The sequence below is a fragment of the Venturia canescens genome, chromosome 1, assembly GCF_019457755.1.
Source record: "Venturia canescens isolate UGA chromosome 1, ASM1945775v1, whole genome shotgun sequence".
In the NCBI taxonomy this organism is placed as follows: domain Eukaryota; kingdom Metazoa; phylum Arthropoda; class Insecta; order Hymenoptera; family Ichneumonidae; genus Venturia; species Venturia canescens.
In genome coordinates, this window is record NC_057421.1 from 25,042,849 (window position 1) to 25,062,537 (window position 19,689).

Genomic DNA, 19,689 nt, shown 5'->3' on the forward strand with positions numbered 1-19,689 from the left:
ATACTAAACGCTTTTTATATTTATTAAAAAAAAACGATATTCATGTCTCGTAAATTATAATCAAGACGCTGCCGCGTTTCTGGATTCCAATTGTACTGAAATGTTTAAAAAAGGAATGCAATCGAGATGTTTCGCTTTAGTTGACATTTTGAAGCACTACATGTACAAAATGGCTGATTAAAGCATTTTATCACAATTATTTTGATATCTAGATGTTTGATTTTCCATGCCCAGAGGCTTTGAGTTAATTTTATTATTTTTGTCAAAATTACGGGTTTTCTTCATTATTTCTGGAACTTGAATATGGAATAATGATTCAATTGCTCTAGAGAATTTCATTAAATTAAGGGCCTAGGGGCAAATAGTGACATAACCTCTCGATAGCAGTGGTAGGATATTTCCTGAGTAACAGTATGCGAGAATGAGGTCATATTTAGTACTCGATTTAGCTTCATAATCCTCATTTGAAACGGTTCAATTATGTATGTAAAGATAATATTTATCGTCAAGTGATCGCGAATCGTCTTGACCCGATTATAATTCATATCCATTGAATTTCGGATGATTCTGGACAAAAATATGGCTCGAATATTATACGAAGTGATTTCGGATGAACAGGGAAAGTTCCATAGAATTGGATCGAATCTCTATCGCATCGTCAATCGAGAAGAAAACGCAGTGAAAGAACTTACCATCTTGATACTCACGGGCGAACGTTGCTACACCGTCGGTAATCTTCGATTATCTTCAAATATATATTTGATGATTTGACAGCCGCAGGGCAATTTGGGAATACTTCAACATGAATAGATCGGAAAATTCTTCGTCATTACAATGATTCGTAACGACGATGAAGTGTGTTGGTGGTATGTGCGCCAAGAAAACCTTTATTGTTACCACCATGTTTTTCTTCTTCTTTTGTCACGTTACATTTTACATCGTTATTCAACAGCCTTCGAGATGTGTAAGTTTTTTTTTCTTCTTTTTTTTTTCAACATGCCTTAATTATTCCCAATTTTTCCATTCTACAATCGAAAGACGATATATAACCTCGTATCATGCATCAAAAATGTTCTTTTTTTTCGTTTTTATCCTCTATAACGTCGGATTCGCTCTTTTTTTTTTTTTTAATAATTTTTTTTCCTTTCATCATAAAAAAATCGACGAATATTTTTTTTTGTTCAACATTAACGACAGGACGATGATGTGTTGGGCTGCACCTGCAAAAACTGACTTGAAGTTGGACGTTGGGGGATTATTGTATGCAGGAACGGATTGGGCAGACGACGAGGTGTGTATCTGTGTGTGTGTGTGTGTGTGTGTGTGTGTGTGTCAAATCGCATTGGGATATATTGGGAAAGTTTTTATTTTTTCCTCGAAATGTTTTTTTTGGCTTTTTTTTCTCCTTTTGTTTAATCGTGACTTACGACGAAAAGGCGACGGCATTTCGACTAGTCCGAAAAAAAAATTATTTTCCAATATTTCTATTTCCATTGCATTGGTAGAAAAAAAAAATCGATGCAACTATCATGACGAGAGAACAGTCGTTACAGAATCAATAATTATAGTAGTGGAAAAAGCGTAATAAGTTTTCAAGTGCGGGCTGAATCATAAATGTTCATTTCTCATCGCGAATTTTCAAACGATTCGAGTCCACGCGCGGAACAAAACATTTCCTTCTCGTCTTAGAAAAAGACGTTTATTTTTTTTATAATGAAACGAACCACAGGACCGTTAATCCGGCAACTTCCACTTACCATGCGCGCACAAGACTCACTAAAATATATTATCATTATTATTATTATTATTAATACATGACATAAGACTATTAACTGTTCTTGCAGTTTAATCAAAAAATTCGTAACTCGTCTGGTTTTTTTTTTTCACGATAAAATAATCAATCGATTTGTCGAAATAATACATTGTAGCGCATTGCATTTTTGAAAAACAAATAACAAAAAAAAATTGGTTGCGTATTGATCAAACTGCACGAACACGTGTCCGATTATCGACGTGTTGATTTTTTTCTCTGATTTTTCTTTTTTTGTTTTTTTTTGTCATCATTCTTTTTTCATTCGCTCTGTTTCATATGGTGGTTTCTTTTTTCCTTTTTTTCATCGTTATTATTTTTTCATAATCATGAAATGCGAATAATTATTGTGCCCATCTTTGTCCAATCTTTTTTCTTTTGACATGAGGTCTTTTCTTTTTCTCTCTCTCTCTCTTTTTTGCTCACTCTTTTTTTTCCCCATCGTATGTGTTTTTTTTCTGTGGACATATCATAAGAATTGACGTAAATTTTTTTTTTTTAATTACGCTTTCATCAGTAGACGTAATTAAAAAAAGTAATGCTTCTATATGACTAAGTAGTTGGTTGTAATTATATTTTACGCGCCGAAAACGAGCCACGATGTTTCACGCTGGTTCGTATGAAAACAACACTTCGCTCAACTTTACTTTTGCTTAATTCGTTTTAATAATCGAATTGGAGGGTTTATTTTTTCTCACGTTGATTCATCGTGTTTCGTATTCGTGTTTAACGAATTATGAAAAAAAATTGTGATAAGGATTGTTAGGAAGTAACAAACGAGTCAGTTGAGTTTTTGTTTTAAATCTTGTAGGTTGGAACTTGATGCTTAAATTTTGTATTTGAGAGATTTTATAGTCGAAAGATGGAATTATAAAATGATTTAGTAGAAAATTTGAAGAAGGACCCAATTCAATGAAATAACTGTGACATTGAATTAGATAATTCGCAAAAAATATTCTGTTTTTCAAAAGAACTCTGCTCGTAAAGTGATATTTAAAAAACTCTATAACAATGAATACCTGAAACAATAGCTCGAAGGACGATAAACATAAAAATATATGAAAATAGGAACGAACTTGTGTAATAGAAAATAAATTATTTTGATTAACATACCTTGAGTGTGACGGCGAGGGGCTTAATCGTTGAATTCATCGAGTGGGCTAGAGTCGTCAGTATGGCATATAGTAGCCTCGTCTGTAGCTCCTGCGTCGAAGGGAAAGCAGGAAAATAAATAATAGTTGAGCGTTAAAGAGACGATTTTTCACCGACTCCCAATGTCCTCAATCCTTTTCGAACGTTTTTTCTTTTCCCCTCCAAATAGAGTCAAAAGCGAAGTTAAAACCGCGGACGACAAAGAAAAAGAGAGAGAGAGAGAGAGAGAGAGAGAGAGAGAGAGAGAGAGAGAGAGAGAGAGAGAGAGAGAGAGAGAGAGAGAGAGAGAGAGAGAGAGAGAGAGAGAGAGTGAGAAAGAGAGAGAAGAAATACAGATCGAGGCATTTAATGTGCTCTTTTTCATTTTCTTCTTGCAAGAATGACGCGAACAACCGAAACCGTTAGATTCCAATCGGACATGCTAAATTGTGGTACAGCTCAATTCTACACGAGGTCGATCATGCAAGCCAAATTCTCATTAAACCACTCAGTCGTATACTCCAAAACAACTACTCAATCTTCCATAGCTCACAGATCAATGTCGACTCTCCGCTTCACCATACACCATTTCAATCTTTCATTGAACGATAAAATGAGATCTTTATTCCCCCTAACAAAGTTTTTCACTGTCCTATAGATTCGAATTCTCCAGTTCCCCTCCCCAAATTTTCTTTTCCATCTGTGTATTATTTTGGTCCTGAACAATTAAGTTCTCCGTATCGTTTTTGGACGCAATCCTAAATTCACAGTTCGAAACCCTAACAATTTTGCGCATGCACATCACAAAGTCTCTTCTTTCGTTGACCGATAACTCCGAATTCACATTTTTTCTATCATTACCGTCTCATCATCAATTAAACGCATTCCTATCCGAAAACAGTTCAATTCGACACGATTCGATCTCGTGCATGTTTCTATTTTTTAAAAAATTTTATCCCGTGCTCACTCGGACGCCATCAATTTCAATTATTGATTCATTCAATCCCAAAATTCAATTCTAGCCTCAAGATATTCCGAAATTTGAATCTCCGGTTCGATCGTACAACAGTAACTCGTTCATTTGACAATACGCCGATGACGGATCTGGAGAACAAGCCTTTGGATTTGATGCGATAATCAGCAATTATGTAGGCAATATAGTTTCCTATTCAGACATTTACAATTTAGTGCTTTCAAAGCTTTCGAAGCTTGATTAAATGAATTTTCAAATATCAATTATCAGCGATAAAAATGAATAATATAATATTCTGTAATTGTCAAATGAGCTCACGATTTCTATACAATTAAAATACGTAAATAACAAATGACATTACGAATATAAATGAAAGCAAGTGCTGTACGATCGCGCGATACAAAAATCATTGCTGCATCGTCGAAGGAGTGTCGAATTGAGCCTTGGACGAATTGGAATATTCGAAAAATTGTATATTTTAATGGCACGTGCATCATTTTAAACTCGTTCGCATCGCACTAAGCAAGAGATAGAGACCCACATGTCCGATTGGTAAATAAATGAAAAATAATCTCTCTTGAATAAACAGGGTGACTGAACCCCGACACCCTCTGATAAATTTGTTAACGGGACAGATGTGCGATGCCCATACCTGTTTAACGGTTGGAACAATGGTAAATGTCTCAGCCGAGAACACGAGTCGACGAGAGAGCAAACTCGTACACAATTGTGCACTACTATGACAAACCTTATAAACACGACTGGTTAATCAAAAAGCATGATTTTTTAAAGTCGGATAGGGAAACGATGAACGGGGGAAAAACGTCTTTTCCCCCCACCTCCCCCGTTTTACTTTAATTGTCATAATTTTCGATGTAGAAGATACAGAGCTGCTGGTTTACAATTATGATGCATTTTTTTGTTGTTGTCGCGAGACAAAGTTTTTCTTTTCGTCCAAATAAACTGAACAATTGGAAATCAAAGAAAAAATAAGAAAAAAAAATAAAAATAAAAATAACAACAAAACAACAAACTGTCAACGTCGGGCAGTGTACGTGGCGGGGACGACGCTGTTCTCGGGGATCCGAGATTCATTATTTTTCAAGGTTTTTTCAAATGAGAGAAAATAATTGTGAAACGGCCAAAAAATGAGAAATAAAATTATGTGTCGTACAAGGTCCTGTTTAAAAATTATCAGTGGATGTCCAACCGCGTCCTTGTCACCCTGTATTATTGAAACGTATAACAACGAAAGAAAAGGAAGGAGGAACGAAGAAAAAGAAATTGTTCTTTTTTGTATAGTTTTTTTGTCTTCTTCGTTTAATCGGAAACAATTTTACCTGGGTCGCCTCATCGGTCTGTAACCAAAGTACGCACTTCCACGGCTTATTCCACGTGCGACACCACGATAACCGCGTGTTCCTCTGGGACCTCTGTCATTCAACAAATCGAACAAAAACACATGTAGTTCGAGTTCTAGCGATAAATTCCACGAATTACCGCATGCCGCGTCAAACTTTGTTTCCCCTCTTATTTACCTGTTCGTCATTGACATCCCAGGCCTATTGGTTCTCTTGAGCATGACTTTGATCTGTCGGCCGCGAAACATCGACTCGTCCATCGCCATTGCGGTTTGAACGGAATCGCGCTCGGCAAACTCAATGTAAGCGAAACCCTTCGGATGTCCGTCGAATTTGTTGCATAGTATCGTCACTCTATTGACGCTGCCACAACCGTGAAAGTGCTGTTCGAGTTCTTCGGCTGTTGCTCCGTAGTCCACCTTCATTCATTCATTTTTTGATTATTTCATTTTTTATCGAATTATTATTATTATTACAAATTTATTAACATATTTTCCCAAATATTCTTCGAAAATACTCGAGTTGAAAAAACAATCACTCACGTTTCCCACGTAGATAGACCGGTTGTCAACTTCCATTTTGTCCTCGATTGACATATTCAAGGGACTTGCTAATATAAAAATAAAAAATTTTAAAAAATGTTTTCATCAAGTATTCCAGTTCAGTTTGAAAAATCAATCGAAATCTTGACTCTAAAGCTGTTTTATTCGCAAGATGAAAGCAAAACTTCAATTCACTCGCTTGACACTCCGATTATATTGAGAAACAAAGTTGCAATGAACAAACGACTTTTGGAGTATCTTCGTCTACTTGGATATGGTTTATATCAAAATACTGGTAATTTCAAAAACTTTACACTAATCATTTTGTTTCATTGATTTGTTTAATCTTTTTAAATCCTGTTGGCGGTAAAGTTATTGCTAGAAAAAGAGTCAGTGTTTGAATTTTAGAATATGGAGATCTCTTAAATTATTGAAAAGAGAGAATCAGATTGCCAGTGTTAATCTCTTCTACTTTTCTTGAAAGTAAACAATGTTACATGACATTTGTATACAAGTCATTTTCACCTTTTGCTTGTTATTAGTATAAGTTTTCTTATCGCATCTTTCATTGAAAACAATAAATCTTTCTTTTGATATATTAAAATATTTAAAACATTTTATAATTTTGTAAGTATAATTCTATACTTTTTTCTTCTACTTACTAATTCCTGGGGGACTACCCATATTCATCTGTTTGTCGACTTCTGACTGTAGTTGTTTGAGCTTTTCAGCTTCTTCTTCCATCTCACGTACTCTTGCTTTGATCGCCTCGAGTTCCTATGAATGTTTCAATATCCCGAGGAAATGAAAAAGAAAGAAAACTGTCAATGGATTTTTTCCCAAAAAAACAAAAGGGGGAAACAATGAAGTCGAGGCTATATTGACTCACCGGATCGTCAATATTGGCCTCGTTGAATTCTCGCTTGACGTCGTCAGACTGCATTATCGAATCACCGTCCTGACCATTCTCCAAGCCGTCGAGACCGTCTATCTGATCAGCAGCAAGTAAATCCGATTCAGACATTTTGCGTTATCCCTGGAATCCGAAAATTTCCCGAATAAAATAAACAACGACCCGGGTAAAAAAAATTACGAACCCCCAAGAAATTTTGATTTAGACTGTGAAGAACAAATCTGTGAAAGTAAACCGAAAGAGTGAATTTTTATTTGATATTGAAACCCCCCAAAGAAGCGTTAGAGATCGTAAGGTCGTTAAAATTCGAGAAATTTCGGTTTCTAGATATTCGTGGGACGGGCTCAAATGATCAGGACCGGTGAGAGAACGTTTCGTCGGAAAACATGGCCTCCCTATGCACCTGTGCCTCGCGTCGTGTCGATATTTCGTCTCGAAACGGAAAAGAAAAAAAAATCTTCAATCTATTCGCGAAATGGCCAATTTTTTCACATTTTTTATTGGCCATTATCGCAAAACGTACAGATCGTACATTTCGATAGTATACGAAAAGATAAAATAAAAAACTCTTGAACTTTGTGAAACCGGTGTGTCGGAAATGCCTTGAACACGAAACATGGCCTCCCCGGTCTCGTTCTCGTGTGCGTCTCGTGCTATTTGCGCCCATACCCAAAAATTAACGATTCATCATACGCGGTATAGGCCCTACATGACAACTTTGGCAAATGGCTAGCTATCGTTCACATTGCCAAACTAATTACTCTACTTTTATTATACTTACGTGTGAGAAAAAGTAGATGCGTGATGAGCCGTTTTCCGCAGACGGAAAACTCGTTTGGCACTACGAGAACTGCGCGTGGACACCCGACACGCAGGAAACTCGCTACTTTACTATATATATGTATGTGTGCAAAGCTTCTGTGTGTGTATATGCATGGGCAAGTACGTGTGTCGTGACTATAGCTGTATATCCTATGTATGTGAGTGTATATATAATCAATTCGACAGTGAAAAATTTTTACCGGTATTCCCTCGTTGCCCAATTTCCCGTAGTATTTTTTACCCTTGACGTTGATTTGACGACTTTTATAACAAAAAGAGTAAAAAAAAAAAACTATTGTATAAATCGAAGAATTTCAATGTTCCTTCGAATTATTGCAGCTTAAATGAAGATGAGGGATGAAATAGAAGCGTCCCCAACACGGCTTGTGCTTGTTCACTCGACTGTACAAACGCAGAACGAGAATCGAGAAATGAGATACGTCGCCGTGGGCCGTGCCGTCGCTGCGTTCTCTCCGTGAAGTACAGAAAAGACATCTGCGACGCCATTTTGCGGCAAAAGCTCGAAAGATTCATATGACCTGCCCAGACGGTAAAATCAAATGGAGTGGAAAAACGAAATTCAAAAATTTTACGATTTCCTTATATTTCCATATTGAACATCGATTGATTTTAACTTCTCTCAATAAATGATCAATGAAACATTCGGCATATGGCTATATGGGAATCGAATTGTCGTTTATTGAAAATAACCGTTGCGTTTTATTTTATCAGGGATATACAACGTACAACTCATTGGGCTGAAAATTTTGTTTCATCCAATTTATTGGTTCAATTTTTTTTGTTTTTTCTGAACATCAATATCAGTCTGACAGTTGTAAGGAATTTCCGACTTTCCCCAACAGCATTCTTGTGTACATTTCAAAATTGAAAAATTGACATATCATTATGTACATCGGATTTGTTTCGTCGTATTTCATTTTTAGTATATTTTATGCGTATCGAATATCTTCTCGTGTCTCGTATATTGTTTTGTTGGGTTATTATTTATTTAGTGTAGTTAGATTGATTGATTGCGTTTATTTGTAATTTAATGATTATTAGGTGTATTGACACACATCAAACCTCCGCACAATATTTATTGGCAATGTAGTTGATTGTTTGTTGATATCTATTCAGATACAGCGGTCTTCGCTTGTACTCATTTATCCAGTTTTTGGTTAATTCTCTCACGATGACCCATTTTCCATGTTTACTGTGAATGTGAGTTATCTCAAGTGTTATTTCAAGGCGCTATGGAAATTTCTCTTCATAGCTTATTCATCTGGACCACATGATCACGAGGGCTTGAAAAGGATGCATCTTATGTCTCTCATGATTAATATTTATTGAAATTGTACGTGTTCGTTTCTTATCACAATTTTAATTTTTTTTGAGTTGTTCAAAAGTATAAAAACGCCTCGTCGTTTATTCCTCACGTTTCTGTTTGTGCTGTAGAAAATTCCAACGTGTTTTCATTCGGTTTGTCGTTACTTTCTGCATTCGATATCGGCGCTTTTTCATTCACGTGACCATTCGTCAGTGCCGCTAACCAATGCTGTTCGATAATCCTACAATCTGGAGCTGGAATAAATATTTTCTTGAAAATATCAACAATTTTCTACTTCCTGACAGAAATCTCAGGAAACGTCAAGTGTACTAAAAATCTTTGTTTTTTATATTTTACACAGAGTTAATATTTCTTTGTAGTAAAATATTTGATTTTCAAGCAATATCAATCAACGTAAAAAGACATTCTTCAGTCATGAAACTACAAAATATAGAAATGATGATTGTAATATATTTTTACTAGTTTACCTTTGATCGGAGAATTTTTAGCTTTCTTTCTCGGTGCTCCTATCGTTAGTCTTTTGAGACTTCCGTCACCAAAGCCTTCTTCTTTCCAAATCTTCCTCACTGAAGATTCTGAAATATCAAATTGTCTTGCAACGCTACTAGCCGAAACACAACCCCCGCCTGCTTCCACAGCAGCACATACGAGTATTCTCTTTTCTATGGGCACAGCTTTTCGAGGTTGAGTATAAGGTTCTGAACGATCGAATCGGCCTGTGTCTTCGAATCTCTTGAGAGCAGCTCTTACAGTGTTTTTCGAAGGTTTTGGACGATCAGGGTGTTCTCGATGAAAATGTTTGCTAACCATTTCAGGACTTTCACCCTGATGATAATACTTGAGCCATTCTTGTTTCTCTTTCAATGTGTAAACTGGATTAGGCATGGTACTATTTTTTTTTTCAATTTACAGTACAATTCAATTGTTGAATTGAGGATTGCAAGACACCAGATCATCAGGATCAAAATTCATTTGTAAGCTTCTTTTACTGTTCTTCGAACATTCACATCAATCAAACAATTTAGCCACGTAACCATATTGTCTGCTGAAGTGCTCAGTAGTTCGTTGTCCTGGAAATGAGAAAAGGAAGTTGAGGTTTTTATTTGAAAGAATATTACGGGTTTAATATTTTTTTTTTGTGGTATTGGAATTTTTATCATTGGACTGTTGTGACATGTATTGGTTATGCACTTAAGAGTATCTTTTTATAGATTTGGAACGACAGTATTAAAAGCAAATAGTTTCAATATTTTAGACTACAGTTTTTAGAATATATTTTCTTACGTTGTGTTAATTATTTTATTGTTCAAGTTCTTTTGATCCAGAATTCTTACGAAATTATCAATTTGTGGATTTCAGATTTTTCTTGAGAATCCTGGATTTGAAAAAATTCTGTCAGAGTTTACTAAATAAGAGGTGAAGATTTATCGAATGCTCTTAATGGAATAGTAATCATTTTTTTCGATCCATCTAAACAATGGTGCCATAATAGTTATCTGAAAAACGATGAGAGCAACAATACACAGAAGCTGGTGATTTTGTTTTGTTGTCAATTTGGAGTATACGTATTATATTTTAACCTCACTTTTGATCCCAATAAGATACAATGAAGGTTAAAGCTATACGAGATATTCCATTTCCATTTATTTGATCGATCCTCTGTTCAAAAGAACAATTTATAATGAAATTATCGCCAGTGCTAATAATTGCAGTCACTCCGACAGTAGAATTTTGATAACAGTTATATTTTGACATTCACAATTATCCCTCGCCACTTGTGTTCGATTGTTACTTTTGAAACACCGATTTTATTCTCGAAACGCGATTCGTTGATTTGTTTTATGAGAAAATTACAAATGACAATGAAAAAACTTGTTATTTCTTAAGAATTTTTCAAAATCCAATTTATTGACGTTGCAGGTTCGTTGTTGTTTTCCTCTACTATAAATACTATATTCGTTCCCTTGACATCCGACAAAAGATATGTATAGTAATTCTTCTTTGGTTCGACATCTTTGGGCTCTCGGTCGTTTGCAATATAGGCTCGTTCGTTGAATCGAATTCCGTCGAGTAAAGCGTTTAATTCAAATCAAACAATTCTGATGAAAGTGTGAATACGTGAAGGTATTCGATTTGTATACATTTTTCCACTTTTCTCGAACATTATAAATTCACAAAAAATAATATATAGTAAAATCTTCATATGTTAGTTAACGAAAAAGATATTCAAGTTTTTAACTGAAATCATATATCCTGCGTAATCCGACACATCTTGGCTGTACATCAATGTTTTCAGCGTTTCTCTCTATGACTCAATGACTCTTAATTAAGGGTTCTACTGTATGCATTGATTTTTGACGAATACAAAAAATAATAGATCATGAAAAAAGTCTATAAATTTATATTTTATCCAGTGAATTTTTTAGTGTCATTGATTGAAATAGAAACACTTGCCAGCTATATTGAAGTGACTGTACATTTGTAAATGGTTGAAACGTGAATTAAGGGTCTTATATAATTGAACTTTTCGTAATTCATATTTATAACAACTTTTTACGATATTTTGAGTGAGTTGATGAATATCGAAGCATTAAAGCAAAAAAAGTGTAAGATTGTTTTATCTCGATTTCGTAAAGTGAAAAATCTCCCGTGTTTTAACGTTCATCGTGGCTGTATAAATTCTTCAGAGATTGAGAGGTGAGTGCGAGACAGGAAAGTTGGAAAACTTTTCTGAAGACTCGTTGTGTGTTCCGAGGTCACGAGCGTCGTGTCCCCGTTCGTTGACCCTGTTTGTCTTCGCCTTTTATTCTTTTTCTTCTTCTCTTCTTCCATAGTTTTTATTGCGGTTTCTTGTAGACGGGGCCACACTTGAGACATTTTCTGCCACTCCAAGCGGGTGGAAATAAATTTTTGACTCGGCTCGTAAATCCGCAACGGGGGTGGATCCAAGTGTTTGTCACGCGACTTCCTCCTCGTTCTTTCTTCCCATGCAGGACTTTTGGGTGCGTGCCCGTGTTCGGGCAAGCGATTCCAACAACCCTCTACTTTTTTCTCTCCCAGAGATTTACTCGGCCGAAACATAACCTCCTAACGTGAGATTTATGTTAGTCAACGATGTGAATTCGGATAATCTAAGCATCAACATTTGCGAACGACTAGAACAAATCGGCTCCACATAGAAGCAAAAAAAAAAATAGGAATCTTCGTTATTTTCAACGTTTCATGACTACGATATTCGATCTCATATATATGAGAGGGGAAAACAACCATCACCATTTACACAATAAAAGATGACGTGATACGATACACAAGCTCATGAAACTTTCGGTAAAAAAATTCGTTTTTTTCCTATCCTTATATCGAAACATAACCTATAATTTAGTTTAGTGATAGCTGCCAAAAGAAAAGAAAACGTGAGAGTGTCGTATACTCGTGCGTATACGCAGTTGAGCAAACGTGAAGGAGTAGTAAAACCGCGAGAGATTCGAGGCTGTGCATTCGTCGGAGTAGCCAAGAATAGATGTAAACCGCGGTGAGTCAAAAATATCTGTGTGGCTTTTTCGTCTCTCTCTCTCCCTTCTCGCGCATACGAGCCCCGATATACACGCGCTGCACCGCGTACAAAATTTACCGAATCGAAATAAAGCGAGAGAAAATAAAAAATATTTATCCCATTTACCGACTGACGTCAGTGCGTGCTGCATTACAATATTGTCGGTTGAACGTTCGATAAGTAAACGCGCGAAATCCAGGAAACGTTTTGCGTTACTCGGCGGCGGACCCCATTTTATTCCTCTGCTATAATTTTTTTTAAATCCTATTTTGAATTTTCGATACGATCATACGCCGCCGACGCTTTTTCACAATATTAATAGCGTGAGAAATATTCTTCGTTTTTTCTTTTTGTTTCTTTTTTTATTCGTTTTTTGACCCAATTTTCTTTGACAGCACAAAACCCTGCGTTCTTGCAACGTCCTGTATTTTCGTCAACGTGCACACGCACAGTCGTTTCTACTCGAAAGTACGAAGGCACTTCATCCGCAATATTGCACTGTATTATTTCGCAATAATCGGTGCTAATGCTTAAGCGGTGAATTCGCAATCGTTTAATTTATGGAAGTGACTATTTTATGCGCGCCTGAAACTTGATTAATGTCGCGTTTGGAATTGACTCTATACGATACGCGCCTATATCGAGATATCGATTTGCAGGCCATTTGTTTATACATTATCGTTGGATTTTATGATAAAAATATGAGTTTGCCACGTGCGTAAGAATTTTATTGAAAATTTACGCTTTTGTGGGCTTCTTTGGAAATGACTGGCAAATTTATTCTTTCTAAATATGGAAGACCCGGATAAAACGGAATTATTGTATTTTTTAAAAGTTTGGGAAGCTTTGTTTTTTATTGCTCTCAAACCTCGAGCGATGTACTGTGATTTTTAGCAATTAAAAATTAAAAAAATGTTCTTGGAGCCAAACTGGGCGCCTCTCGAAATGTTGTTGAATTTATTTTGAGGACTTCTCGCTTTTTTGAGGAAGAAAAAACGAAGAAATTTTGAAAAAATTTTAAATTGGAATAAAATGTGGAAAAATAAGAAATTTTGGAAGGATTCTATTTTTTGAATTTCAGTGGATCGCTAGATAATTAAAAACAAATTAAAAAAAAAACGATATTCCGCAATTTGATATTCCGACTTCTCTGAAGCTCGAACGATAGCGGAATCAGTTCGTTTGGAGCAGGCCAAAGAGAGCGAAATTTCTCTAAAACTTGGTTTCCTTCGCTTTCGACTTTCGTCTTCGGTCGGGAAGCGTCACAATAAAAAACAACAGTTGATTTTCGAGAAATTTGAAATCTCGACAGATCGTTGGGACAACGGCAACGATAAAAAGTTTAAAAGATTCTTCCAAAAGTCTGAAACGAAACTGGAACCTGAAGTATGAGAAGTGATTTCAATCTTTCCGGATCGCAGAGCATATCGAAGCTGCGTAGATTGATAAAAAAAAAACCGTAGCAGCGTTTGGAGTTTCCACTTCATCGGGCACTCATTTGATGCGTATTCAATTCCGAACGGATTTGGGTTCATTCAATTAATCTACTTTTTCCGATGCTTCGAAATACTTTTTGACCGAACTCTATCGCCGAAGTTCTCAAAGCTCTTCCACTTCGCATTTCCGTTTCATTTTAAAAGGTCTTTTTAGGGCGAATTTGATAAGACGATCAAATCATTCTCGCCCAGAGTTGGGATAAACGGTCGTTATCTGAGTCGAGCAAATAGGGTAATATGGGGCAAAATGGACACAGTGTCCATTTTGCTCCATAAAGTTGAATTCCGGGGCAAAATGGACTTTCCCGAAACTAAAATTTCCTAAAATGCATAAATTTTTTTTTTCGGTTCCAAATCATGTCCTGGCCATTTTATTTCCTTTTTTGACTTATTTTTAAAAACCACAATATTAATCAAAGTACGAATAAGGAAAAAAGGTTTTTTATTTATTTTTTACAAAAATCGCACTCATAGCTGACATCTTCGTCTTCAACACTTGTACACAAGGTGTGTGCCCATTTTTTGCATGTTACACAGTAAATCCAAAATTCAGAGGACAACGAATATGGGAACGTGGGGCAAAGTGGAGACCCGGGGCAAAGTGGGCACTTGAAAAATTGTACATTTTGGGGCAAAGTGGGCACTTCCAAAAGTGAAGAAAAAAATAATTTTCAACATTTTTTTTTCAACTCAGATTCTGATTCCATAACCACTTCTACAACTTTTTATGTGTTATTGCTCAATTAATTTGGGATAATAAACGAAAAACTTGGAAAATGTTAAATGTAAAAATTGAAAATTTACTTTTTTTGTAAAATTTGTAATTTTACGAAATGGTTATTTTATTTGGATTAATTACAAAAATCGCATCGGTAACTGACGTCATCATCGTCGACACCTGCACATGGTGAAAATTTAGCGGGCTTCTTTTTATTGTAAAAGAAAATTTCGCGTGCCACCTGTGAGTTAATTTTTTTTTTTTCATTAATTTTTGTACGAGATAGTCAAGAAAGAAATGGGATAAAGATAGTTTTCTACGAAAGAAGGATATTTAGAGTTGAGAGCTAAGTTTCTGATGAGGGAAGGAAAAATGGGTACAGTGGCAAAAAATTTGGAATTTTTAATCGAAAGTGAGATTGGATCGGGGCTGCGTTCTCCTCCTTGCAGTGTTTGGTTTCTCATTTTCTTTCAATATTTACCAGGTGACGTGATGCAGTGATTTCGTAACATTTTGAACAGTGCGGATGATGTTTATTCTTAAAACTAATTTTCAAATCAACTACGCACATGAAAAGGTACAATTCATATTTTGAGACGGGTGATTACTATGTGAGTTGCGTTTTGCCAAATGGAGGTAAGCGCGAACATTCACAATTTTAATAACTTCCTCTTACCAAAATTTCATTATAAAAAAAAAGGGGCAAAGTGGGCATAAAAATTTTTCTTCGCAACGAAGTGCCCACTTTGTCCCGTTTTCATTTTTTTTTTCAAAAATTCAAATTTCTTCCAATCTGATTGTACATGTGTGAAAATTAGTTTAAATTGTCATTTGAGCATTTTTTTTTCTCGGAGCAGGTGCCCACTTTGCCCCATAATTTTTTTTTTTTAAGGATATGGAAAATAAGCATGGGGATTCAGTTTTTGGACACAACAGTAGACGAAAGACCATATGTAAACCGATACATGTAGCTTAATCGCTTAGGGTGCCCACTTAGCCCCACATTCTCTTATAACCCTTCGCAAAAATGCAAGAAACTTCTTCAAAAGACGAGGACTTGGCTGTCTTGGGTGAGCTTTTTTTCTGTCTGCTAAACTGCTACATTTCGAAAAATGTCGATATTTTGATTTTTATGCCTCTTGGAGGCTCTGTGTCCGTTGTGTCCCGGAAAATTTTTTTGAAGAAATTCGGGAATTTCGGGATTTTATGTTTTTTCATTATTGGCTCGACTTGAAAATTAATAAATAACATATAAAAAATACGTATTTTCGATCAATTATTTTAGTACTTTTTATGGAAAAAATATTCATTTAAAATTGAAAAAAATGTATTTCATATTTATCAAAAATTTATATATTTAATATGAAAAAAATATATCCTTAGTAACAATAAAACACTTAATTAATATACTGAAATCGGCAAAATCATCGTTAAAATAAATCCATTATTCATATATTCGTAAAAATATATTTTTTTACATATGTCGAATAGACTTTTCATACAATATTAAATATAAATCCTTTTCATGGGGGATCGGAACAACCGGCCACGATTTTATTCCTTCTTTTCCCAGCGATTTGATAAACTCGATAAAAATATTCAGATTTTAATAAACGAACATTTTGACGTTATCAAGAAAAAAACAGAGAGATTTTTTCACCGCGTACAAGTCTCGTCATAAAAAAATGCTCCGGTGAATAAGAGTACGAAGTACATTACACGAAATCACCATGCTGCCGGCCTTCGTTAAGGCAGCACACTCGATCCTCCGCATCCCATTCCGCACGAGAGTCAGAGGCTTACAAGATGAGGGAGCTTTACGCGAAGAGAACAGGAAGTGTGCTGGGGTCTCGAGATCAACGTAAATGTTGAAAAGCACGACAGCAATCGACGTCGTGGAGGTTCATAAGTGAATTGCACTTCAGGAAATATCTCAACTGGCATTTAACGCGATGTCGCGTCTCTGGTAATTTTCATCAAAGCCGAGAGACCTGAAGATTTTCATTAATGATTTATCCTCGCGGCGGTTTGCGAATGATCGTTATTCGGCCATGACCAGATTTCCTTCCAACTCCGTCATCTTCGTCACGTAGCAGCCACGACGACTAAACAGCCGCACTGAGAGAAAAAATGATTGAATTTGAGAACATGCGTATTTACTTATTAAATCAAAGTATTGTTTCGATTATTTATTTGTTGAACCGAGACAATCACTGTTTATTTGAAAACATATTTTCACGGATCTATTACTTCATTATATTAAACTCTTATTTAATAGTATCAATTAGATGCATGATAGATTTGATTAAATTCTTATTGATTGGATTAATCACATTTGTCGCATCGAAAACATTAGATTATTTGAATCTACAAAACGACTTCAATACGAAATTGCCTTTTTCGAACAAATTATTTTCTTGCAATAAATTCATCATTATTTTACTCCTATTAATATTTTTATTAAAATAATTAATCCAATTGTCACTATTAAATAAGAGTTTAATATAATGAAGTGACATATCCGTGAAAATATATTTTCAAATTAACAGTGATCGTCATGGTTCAACGAATAAATAATCGAAATAATACTTTTCCCAACTTATATAATTCCTTTTTCAGTTTACATCTAACAATAGCGTGGTAGTCTAGAGTGGATATAGCGTTCGTACTTAGAAAGATGTCTGTAGGTAGGTAGCAGATCGGTATCGAATTCCCATGCAGGCAGGAATTTTTCTTCGATTAAAATGGTTTCAAAGATGTACCATAAACGGTGATGGTCGTATCACGGGCAGTCATAAAAAATTTTGCAATTGATAACACAATATAATTAAAATACATAAACAATATAACATAGTTAAAATAATGGTTCATAAAAAGAATAAGTGCTTCCTGTATTTAAAAACATGCATGTTTTGAATCATGAAATGTGTTATTGATTCAAACTACATATTACATATAATTGATAAAAAATAGTTAGATTAAAGAAACTACTGTTATTGAAACAAAACATTATGAAATTGACTGAAATAAATTAAGCAAGTAAATATATGAGGGAACCAATCTAATATTATGTTTCGGTGAATAATGAGATAAATGATTTTTTCGCTTCAAAACTACATTTTATTGGTTCTAGTAATTTGTTTTCCTCAGTGCGTGGGGACTCGAAAAATCTAGCCAAAAGGTTTGAACAGCGATATCCCTCAAAACTGCTCCGACGGAAATGAAATTTGGCGAATATGAGAGGAGCAACAAAAGCTATAGCACGAGAGCGCACAGCTCCGATAAATATTCACCGTAAAGCTTCTGTTTCTCGATGCAAAAAAGGATCGTTGCTTACATATTTCCACAGAGCTGTACAAGAAATTCTCCTTTTATTATACATCCTATTCTTCAGTCTCTGTCAAAAGTGTTGGTGCGAGAGCGCACAAAGCGAGAAGGAAGGCTCTCGTGGATCGATAGCCGGACGATTCGAGCGTACGCTCCGTGGGTTTTGCCTCAAGTGCGAGAATGAAGTGACACGAGCGCGCGCGCGTGTGTGTCAGCTGAAAGTGTGCTCATATTTATGTTTATATATGGGACAAACGTGTATCGAGGCGCATGGAGAACAGGCAGGCGTGTACGTTGTTTCCCGATACGCTGTTCTCTGTCCGAGAGATAACGTGTGAAATATATACACAGGTAAACAATTATGTACGGGAACAATATTTATTCGGCGTGTATGAAACCTCGGGTCGCTGTGGAGAAAGCCCGAATTTTGGGTGCATGAGAGACTTTTTCGAGGGGACTGTTAAGAGGCGGCATTATCGCCGACGCACAATTATTGATCGGGGTGTTGAGTGGGATTTTGAAAATGTTCGTACAACGTGCAAAGGTGAGGCTGCGAAGCGTCGCGGGGTTTTGGCCGGCCGAATGAGACGGAGAAGCGGTTGTGGGTGTTGCACGCGCGATGCAAATTTTCGAGCTTCTTGCTCCTGAGAGAAGTATTTCTTGATGAATGAAAATGTTGGCTGGATCGATGGGAATCAGAGCGGAAATAAAAGTCGTTGACTCAACTAAAAGTTTGGGTTATAAAAACGCTGAATTCGATGGCTCGAACGAGTAATTCTTCCAACGAAGAAAACACGGTTGAATGAACAAAAGTTTTTGGGGTGATCGATCAGCCTGGGATTCGCTGCTCCAACAGAATGTTCGCTCGGATGAAAGAATTTTTTCGCTCAGTGCTCGCCTGACCCTGGGACTGGACGCGCGTGTACATTCCGCACAGGTGCGTATATTCGTCGGGAGCTTATATCGATGTGCCGAGGCAGAGATCCGACTGTATTTTCGAGCGACGAAAGACGGGGCATTCCCGGAGGAAAATTGACTCGATCGAGGCCGACCGGGATCGCGGCTCGCAGAAGACACGCGTTCGAATTCGGGAGGAAATGTTGCAGGGCGACGAGCCTCCTCAGCGGAGCATGCGAACTTGGGAATGATCGAATGCGGAGAGGGCGAAAATTAAGGACTGCGACGGCGGAGGGAATCGAAAATGGAACCGCAGTACCGGCGAGCCGGAAAAAGGGCCTCGGAATACTCCGAAGCAATTCCGGAGACGTGCGCACCCGTGACAATTAGGCGATCGCGAATAGACCCTCGTATTAAACTTATCGGAGCTCATTATCGATGCTGTCCCCGCTGCTTTGTTTTCGCACACGAAGAATGTTTCTCGAGCCAGAGGAAAGGCGATCGTGACCGATAAAACGTGGCTTCGTCACTGAGTGATGGAAAGCTTGGTGCGCGCCGGCGGAGGCATTCGCGAGATGAAGAAATTCTATATATACACAGTCCATGGTGAGCGAGCTTTTCACAGAGGGAGGGGGAGGAGATAAAAAAGGTAGAGCAACACCGCGAGGGAGTGTAGAGGAGAAAATAAAAAGACGAAAAATCGAGAGTGAGAGAGAGAGAGAGAGAGAGAAAACGAAACGCCGCGCGGAGAGCTCAGGACCGAGGTTGAATTCGTGGCGAGGGGAGGGCAGAAGTGCG

At 36.7% G+C, this 19,689-nt stretch overlaps 2 protein-coding genes and 1 long non-coding RNA gene across 15 annotated transcripts; all 3 read right to left on the reverse strand.

The window, feature by feature from the left end:
* Nucleotides 1–2,923: 2,923 nt before the first annotated feature.
* Nucleotides 2,924–7,994, reverse strand: Pabp2 (poly(A) binding protein nuclear 1). 8 transcript variants are annotated; one of them, XM_043434014.1, is made up of 7 exons: nt 7,753–7,994; nt 6,707–6,853; nt 6,480–6,594; nt 5,818–5,885; nt 5,453–5,694; nt 5,255–5,347; nt 2,924–3,013 (listed from the first exon to the last, which is right to left on the reverse strand). In XM_043434014.1, exons 2-7 carry the CDS (start codon nt 6,839–6,841, stop codon nt 2,980–2,982), a joined length of 687 nt encoding a protein of 228 aa, XP_043289949.1. In that variant the 5' UTR covers nt 6,842–6,853; nt 7,753–7,994; the 3' UTR covers nt 2,924–2,979. The 8 variants fall into 8 exon arrangements, with proteins under 8 accessions (XP_043289949.1, XP_043289950.1, XP_043289948.1 ...); XM_043434015.1 differs by having other exon boundaries at nt 2,924–3,004; nt 7,512–7,992; XM_043434013.1 differs by having other exon boundaries at nt 7,512–7,992.
* Nucleotides 7,995–8,317: 323 nt separating this feature from the next.
* On the reverse strand, nt 8,318–10,893 carry LOC122419459 (uncharacterized). 4 transcript variants are annotated; one of them, XM_043434029.1, is made up of 4 exons: nt 10,486–10,893; nt 10,235–10,396; nt 9,368–9,970; nt 8,318–9,133 (listed from the first exon to the last, which is right to left on the reverse strand). In XM_043434029.1, exons 3-4 carry the CDS (start codon nt 9,783–9,785, stop codon nt 8,985–8,987), a joined length of 567 nt encoding a protein of 188 aa, XP_043289964.1. In that variant the 5' UTR covers nt 9,786–9,970; nt 10,235–10,396; nt 10,486–10,893; the 3' UTR covers nt 8,318–8,984. The 4 variants fall into 4 exon arrangements, with proteins under 4 accessions (XP_043289964.1, XP_043289962.1, XP_043289963.1 ...); XM_043434027.1 differs by having other exon boundaries at nt 10,185–10,396; XM_043434028.1 differs by lacking the exon at nt 10,235–10,396.
* Nucleotides 10,894–16,118: 5,225 nt separating this feature from the next.
* LOC122406525 (uncharacterized) lies at nt 16,119–19,406 on the reverse strand. Of its 3 annotated transcripts, XR_006259995.1 has the most exons (3): nt 17,961–19,406; nt 17,337–17,400; nt 16,119–16,785 (listed from the first exon to the last, which is right to left on the reverse strand). It is a non-coding gene; the product is annotated as an uncharacterized lncRNA (long non-coding RNA). The 3 variants fall into 3 exon arrangements; XR_006259994.1 differs by lacking the exon at nt 17,337–17,400; XR_006259997.1 differs by having other exon boundaries at nt 16,119–17,400.
* Nucleotides 19,407–19,689: the final 283 nt, after the last annotated feature.

Excerpts from the sequence above, each read along its gene's own strand:
- Pabp2 (XM_043434014.1), bottom strand. The coding sequence starts at position 6,841 with ATGTCTGAATCGGATTTACTTGCTGCTGATCAGATAGACGGTCTCGAC. Across the intron at positions 6,595-6,706 it reads AGGCCAATATTGACGATCCG|GAACTCGAGGCGATCAAAGC; the intron begins GTGAGTCAATAT and ends AAACATTCATAG. Across the intron at positions 5,886-6,479 it reads GGGTAGTCCCCCAGGAATTA|CAAGTCCCTTGAATATGTCA; the intron begins GTAAGTAGAAGA and ends TTTTTATATTAG.
- LOC122419459 (XM_043434028.1), bottom strand. The coding sequence starts at position 9,785 with ATGCCTAATCCAGTTTACACATTGAAAGAGAAACAAGAATGGCTCAAG. Across the intron at positions 9,134-9,367 it reads TAAAAATTCTCCGATCAAAG|CTCCAGATTGTAGGATTATC; the intron begins GTAAACTAGTAA and ends TATTTATTCCAG.